Here is a 7,209-nt window from a genome sequence, read left to right on the forward strand (position 1 = left end):
TAAATCAAATCTTGTAGCAAAACATTAAATCTAGATTAAAAAATAATTAATTACATACAAACTCGTATATAATTTGCGAGACGAATCTTTTGAGTGTAGTTAATCTATAATTAAATAATAATTATAAAATATAAACGAAAGTGCTACACTAACATTTTACAAAATTTTTCTTTTTTTTAGAATCTATGAAGTAAACAAGGATTGTGAAAAATTTGTCACCAGGATCACTGAAAGTATACCAGCCCAGCCCTGGCCGATGGACCCGTTTTGGGCCTACATTTTCTCAGCGGCCCATATTGCGAAACGGACGTCATCACAAGGCTGCGGGCCATCTTTCCACCTGTGCCACCTCGTGTCGTGCAGGCGCGGCCCAGCCCAGCCCAAACCACTTGGTCTGGTGGTGATTAAACAGCTTGCTGCTTGCAGTGTTGCTTACACAAGCGGCGCACTCACGCCACGCACGGGCACGGCCGACTCGATCGGCATCCTTTCCATCCCCAATCCCGCACCCGCCCACCCCGACTCGCAATCCCTAGGCAGCGCCGCGGGCAGGGAGGCGCGCCGCACAGGCACCAGCGGACAGCGGGCGCCGGAGGCGGCACGTAGCACACGGCAGGTCTGCACTGCAGCAGCCACAGGCTGGGGTAAGAAATCTCTGAATCGATCCATGGAGCGCGTCAGGAGGGCTTCGCACGCCGGTTCTTGGTACACGAACAATGGTACTCTGCGATTTCACAATTCTCCTCTCATGTTGCTTTTTGCACTTGTTCTGTCTTGTTCGAGGCGTAGCCTACTAATTGGACACTGTTGGTGTAGTTTCACTTGTCATCACTAACCTTAGTTTATTGGTAGTTTGTTTGTTTGGAGTGGAATGATGTATTGCTGCCTCTGACTGTTACTGTGCTACTGCTGAGGCCGCACAATCGGCCTAATTGTACTGCAGAATTGCTACTCAGTGGGTGGCACATTGAGTACCAGGCCACTGATTTTGTAAACTCACAGGGCATCAATCAATAAATTGATGCATGCACTGCATTGCCTTTTCCTGTTCAGTAAACATATTTATAATGAAGTGAAATTCATCGCTGCAGCATATGCACCCAGTATCCTTTGGATGTAGTGAACAAATGCAGTGTTCAGCTGATAATAAACTTTAAGGGATATAAAAAGATGCTTCCTGTTTCTCCCTTTGCTTAAGTCTTTGGTTTACTATTTGGGTTGCGTTGTCATCTCCTAAAGTCTAAGTACTGCTCCATGTTTACAATTAGCCAGGAAGCTGGAAGAGGAACTCAATGGTTGGCTGGGGGCAGCTGGTCTAACCAAGTCTCCTGATGTTAGGGCAGTAATTGCACCGTAAGTTGGTATTTATTGTAGGATGTTCGATACTTGCTGATTAGTACTATTCTGTTGTGACATGCTTTGCCTGCTTCTACAGCCACGCTGGTTATTCATACTCAGGCCGATGTGCAGCTTATGCTTTTGGCAACATCGATCCAACTAACATGTGAGTCATTTATCATGTTGATATAACTTTCTGCTAGTGTTTCCAGATGTAATAGCAAATCGTTCTTGTTGATTGTGTCAGTACTTAATATCATGGATGTTTTCTTATACCATCAATTACCTTGGAAAAGCTAGTCTTTAGTCAATGCAAGACATGAAGTTTCTACATTTTTTTTCTTTTGACAGAGGAAAACCCAGCTTTTATAGAAAACTTTAAAGCGTAACAAAGTTTCTACATTGTTAAAATTTCAAATCTAATGTATTACTTTGTAACCGGTAATAAGTGAAGGGTTATTCATACATTGTTTCAATGTTGTTTCCATATACATACTTCATTCTGCCCCTCACAAAAAATGCACTTCATTGTACACTCTATAATATCATTCTACCTACTTTCAATTGGTTACTATAAGTATTTCTCCTCAAAATTCTCATTGTTAACGGTCTGCTATTTTTTTTCCTCTGTGCATGTAATTCAGTTCTCGGGTGTTTCTGCTTGGCCCTTCTCATCACTACTACACTCCAAAATGTGCTTTAACTAGGGCTTCTGTCTATTGTACCCCAATTGGGGATTTGCCAGTGGACCAGGAAGGTGGGTGCTTACTCAATCTGAATGGTTGATTTTTTTTTTGCCTAGTTCTGTATATGTACTGTGCATGTTAATCAATCAACCAGTTTAATATTAAGTGTGCATGTTATTTTTTATGCTAATGGCGTCTTGTGTAAGTTATTATTTGTACATTTGTTTTGTACCAGTACTGATATCTGGTTCTAATATGGATGCAATATGTTCAGTATTAGAGGGATTGTTGTAAAACTACATTGTTTACATAATCTGGGATGGACCACTATAAGTGCACATAGTCAGGTCAATTTGCATTCTGAGACATTTCTAGATATTTATCTGTGGCCAGTAGGTGTCGCGTGAGCTCGTGACAACCTGTAATATCTTGTTTAACCCACTCTGTTGATTGAACTTGACATGATGAGTTTTCCTTTGAAACGAGTCCAGACCTCCCCTTTCTGAACATTTTAATATTCTCTCTGTCCCAAATTATAGGTTGTTTTTGCTTTTCTAGGTACATAGATTTTGCTATGCACCTAGATATACGGTATGTCTAGATACATGTTAAAGATTATGTATGTAGAAAAGTCAAAATAACGTATAATTTGGAACAGAGGGAGTACATTATAATAATTTTTCCCGATACCAAGGAACCAAATGCTGCATGAAAGTTCAGATTTAATATTTCTATTTTACTCTACTGATTTACACCATTCTAGTCATCGAGGAACTCAGCGCCACTGGAAGATTTGAATTTATGGATCTTAGTGTGGATGAAGCTGAACATAGCATGGAAATGCATCTGCCCTACCTTGCTAAAGTATTTCAAGGGTAAATCCTTTGTTAATATGTCATATCCATTTAGTAGTCTTTTTGGAACCAAACTCTTGTCTCTACACATTCTTGATTTTTCTCTCTTTCTGTGTTGATTTGACAGACATACTGTGAAAGTCGTCCCTATCCTTGTTGGTGCACTTAGCTCCCAAAGTGAAGCCATGTATGGACAGCTGCTCTCCAAATATGTCGATGACCCAAAAAACTTTTTTTCTGTGTCGTCAGACTTCTGCCACTGGGGATCCCGGTAAGTTGTTAGCTTTTATGTGTCTGCTTACTCATGTCTCTTGCTTGTATTATCAGTGTAAAAAATTATGAATTTTGTACATCTTTGAGTGCATTGCATGCGTGTCTTTGGCCTATGGCATGTGGGGCCTGCTGGTTGACCTCACCTGCCCCGCTTAATTACCATAAACTACCACTCCAATACTCCATTCCCCAGATTTCATATCTGATGAGTCAGGAGAGAGCAGCTGCCATTGTCAGTTCTTGATTCATTATTGTTAGCAATTAGGAAGATAAGGACCAGGAGAGGCTGACCGGCAGCCTCACTTCAAATAGTGATGTCGAGATGAATATATGGTTACATGGGCACTGATGTCCTGTGATTAGATTAGAAATTCGCAAGAAACCTCTGAGAAATGAGAAACATGGGGCTGGAGGGATTGGATTGGATATTTTGGCTGTGAAACCTATGAGACCTTCCCAAAGCACATACCAAATGTCTTTTATCATGTAGATGCAAAATGGTATTGTGGTTGGTGGTGGAGAATTTCATCTGTACCTATGCTTAGCCATGAGCCCTTGACCAATCTGCATATTTTCCAAGAAGAAGAATGCACCGGAGCTGCTATAGTCACTTTTACTTGAGATCCTAGAGATCAATTGCAGTTTGGTGCTCACATGCCAGTCATCGGACACGTTTAATAATGTTGTGTCTGACCAAACCAGTTTTCTTAAAGGAAAGTTATACGGCTCAGTGGGCTATACAACCTTCTTTCGGATTGCAAATCTGAATTTCAGGATACATGGATTTTGTTACATGGTTTTCTTTTTTCCACGCTAGGCGAAACCCAAATTTCATTACTCACATAAGCAATGAAATTACAAAGTTTTCCACCGACCATTCCAACATTTACATGGCATTGCTAGATTAAATTTATTTACATGACCTTTAGTCCAATACTCATGTTATTGCAGCATGTGAAAAAGGGCAGACCCAGTGCCGGAGGCTCCCACATGAGTGGGGTCTGGGGAAGGGAAAAATCGAGGCAAGCCTCCCCCGCCAAATCTGCGGAGAGGCTGCTTCGAACCCACGACCTGGTGACTCAGTGAGACAGCTCTCACCACTGCACCAGGCCTGCCCTTCTTATTGCAGCATGTAGCTTACAAGAATTTGTTGTAAATATATCAGGACAACAAGTATAAGTAGGATAATTTCTCAATGGAAATAGAAATTGAGAGGCCTGAGAGTTAGATTATGGAATATAGATAGGATGGGGAGGAAGAAAGTCTTTTCATTTTTCTTTGATGTGTTTTCCTCTTGCAACCTTCCCCTATTTGAATTCTGAAGGTTTGACTCTTGCACCACACCAAGCCTCATTATAGCGCAACCCCAAGTCCCCAAGGCTAATGCCCACTGCACATGAGTTGAAAAAACTTAAAGCACTCCTACTTTATTCTCAACAAACTTGTTTCTTGCTGCACCTAGCATGACAGCGCCCTCCGCTTGTGATGCAGCCTGTCCACAATCTGCTGCTACAAAACTTTTTTTTTCTCAAACATGCAGGGGAGTTGCATATGATTAATATTAATAAGAAGAAAAAGGGAAAAGAAACCCTTACAAACACCCCACACTAACACCAAAGAATAGCCACGAGAACTCTACCTCACCAGGATCTCTATAGTGGAAAAATTAGCTCTTTAGCAAGCGATTGTCTATTGTAACCCTTTAGCTTGTTCGTTGGTCCAGTGATGGTATGCTGGACTCTGCTTTAATTTATTGCCCAGACTAGTGAGTACTTTGTCACAATCTTAGACAAAGGCACTCCTTGTGTCTGAGTATTAACACTATTTTTTAGTGTTATTAAATCGTATAAGAAACACAAGACACAGAAATAAACATGGCTGGAATTTACCTGTGCGCATAAAGGTTGGTGAACATAGAAATAGACACTTGGTGCTTCTTATATCAATATATATACATAAGTGCTTAACACTCTTCTTATTTGCCTATTTTAGCATCTGAAATTTTCTTTGTTGCTGATTTGTTTCATCATCTGGTAAATGGAAATAGTTTTATTGATCCCATACTCATACCACAGGTTTAGTTATACATACTACGAAGAGAAACATGGTGCAATTCATAAGTCTATTGAGGCCTTGGACCGTATGGGCATGGAGATCATAGAGACTGGTGATCCTGTAGCGTTCAAAGAATACCTGCAGGAGTATGAGAATACCATATGTGGACGCCACCCCATCAGCGTTTTCCTTCATGTAAATGGCTTTCTTGTCAATAATCTAGTCAATGCGTATCTTTTATTTTACTGTCTTCATTCACTGCATAAATCTCTTTTTTTCAGATGTTGAAACATTGCTCAACAAAAATTAAGATTGGCTTTGTTCGCTACGAGCAGTCAAGCCAATGCAAGAACTTTAGGGATAGCAGTGTAAGCTATGCATCTGCAGCAGCAAAGGTTGATGCATCAGGGGAAGAAGAGAAACAAGATTGAGCAAGCTACGGCTTGTTTGATATAGCCGCCAAACCTTGGTGCAACATGTGTGATTGGTTTCCCATAAAAAAACATGTGATTGGTTCGCACCGGGACCTGTCTATCAAACTTTATAGCATTGGCTCGATGCCAGTTTGTGATAAACAGGCCCTGGTTGAATGCCGATTATGTCGCCAGAAACACTGGGAAACCAGACAATCAATAAAACTGTTATCTGGGGATGTGTTCTGTCACTCTGTGTGTCTACCTCGACTTACTGAGCTGCATTAGACCCGTAACACAAAAACAGAAAATTAAATAAAATATTGCTCCACCCTTATTATTTTCTTAAACATTGTAGTCTGTTTCTGATGTAGTTCGCTTATTCAGCAACTTAATCAAACATTGGGCATTCTTTAGTGTACAGCCGTACTTTTCAATTCCATTCTTGAAGGTTTATTTAGCCTATTTGATTTTGTTGCTCACAGATGTAGGTACTTGAAAGCATTTTATATCATATCATTTCATTAAAAAGAAGGGAGAAATCTAATTCTGACCTGTCCTGAGTTTGGTTTTAGGACTTGTTTAGTTTCCACTTAAAAACTTTTCGTCCTATTACATCGAATGTTTGGACACATACATGAAACAGTTTGCATGTATTTTGCGAGACAAATCTTTTAAAATTGATTAGTTTATGATTAGACACTAATTGCTATAGTTACAAATATGCTACAGTGCAAAAAAAAAAAACTATTCTTTTCATGAACTAAACAAGACCAAAATACTTAGTCATCAAACTCTAAACCGGATATCTTAGGCCACCAAAATAACTAAATCTGACAACTCTGGCCCTCAGCTAGTTTTAAAGATGGTTTTGGCACAAGCAGCAGCAAGGCCGGCAGGCATGCTTGTCCTTGTGCCCGTCTGCTCAAGGTACGTACAGGGCATATTTCCTTCCTTCTCCGGTTCCCTTTCCCTCCAAGAGAAGAGATGAGAGGAGTGTGCATCTTTTAACAGTAGGGGAAATCCTGCTCAAATCGGCCGTACGAGATTCAGTTGGTGACTCTGATGATTTGGTCTACGCTCGCTGTCATAGTAGCCTGATAACGCTGCTCCCGGAAATTCTCATGTCCACTGGGATTGGGATTGGGACACAGATCCTTCATGCCTGCTACTGCAGTGGAATTTTCAGAGCAAAGCATCCTGTGGCCTGTGGCTGCATGGTTTCATAAAATCCATTGATTTGGAGTGCTATGGAGTGTTTGGATACAACAAATTTTACGGCTTTGAAAACCATAATATTGCTAAAGTGAGTTTTTTTTTTAAGTTTTATCTTTAAAAAAGTTATTATGCATATCTATGGTAGGTTCTAAAACTGCAGTTTATTGATACCATGGTATCTTAACTACGTAGAACATACAAATAGGACCTCGATCAACGCCTAAGCTGAGGTGAATCTGATCTGAACCTTGAGAGGATACGCCCAACTTGTTAACGCGTATCACGTGTTGGGTAAAGTATGGAGGTCGTTCATATCAGCAGATTCGGAGGACGAGCAAGTTGACAGCGGCTGCATGCATCATGCACTGCTGC

At 40.6% G+C, this 7,209-nt stretch overlaps 1 protein-coding gene across 1 annotated transcript; it reads left to right on the forward strand.

The window, feature by feature from the left end:
- On the forward strand, positions 441–5,870 carry LOC8062333 (protein MEMO1). The gene is made up of 8 exons (XM_002456898.2): positions 441–719; positions 1,269–1,353; positions 1,436–1,504; positions 1,983–2,095; positions 2,788–2,899; positions 3,006–3,149; positions 5,227–5,401; positions 5,488–5,870. Exons 1-8 carry the CDS (start codon positions 668–670, stop codon positions 5,635–5,637), a joined length of 900 nt encoding a protein of 299 aa, XP_002456943.1. The 5' UTR covers positions 441–667; the 3' UTR covers positions 5,638–5,870.

The sequence above is a fragment of the Sorghum bicolor genome, chromosome 3 (genome assembly GCF_000003195.3).
Source record: "Sorghum bicolor cultivar BTx623 chromosome 3, Sorghum_bicolor_NCBIv3, whole genome shotgun sequence".
Taxonomy (NCBI): Eukaryota; Viridiplantae; Streptophyta; class Magnoliopsida; order Poales; family Poaceae; genus Sorghum; species Sorghum bicolor.

What these genes read in the sequence shown, in the direction of transcription:
- LOC8062333 (XM_002456898.2), top strand. Translation starts at nt 668, where the DNA reads ATGGAGCGCGTCAGGAGGGCTTCGCACGCCGGTTCTTGGTACACGAAC. An exon ending in GTTAGGGCAGTAATTGCACC is followed by an intron (nt 1,354 to 1,435) that starts GTAAGTTGGTAT and finishes CTGCTTCTACAG; the next exon opens with CCACGCTGGTTATTCATACT. An exon ending in CTTGCTAAAGTATTTCAAGG is followed by an intron (nt 2,900 to 3,005) that starts GTAAATCCTTTG and finishes TTGATTTGACAG; the next exon opens with ACATACTGTGAAAGTCGTCC.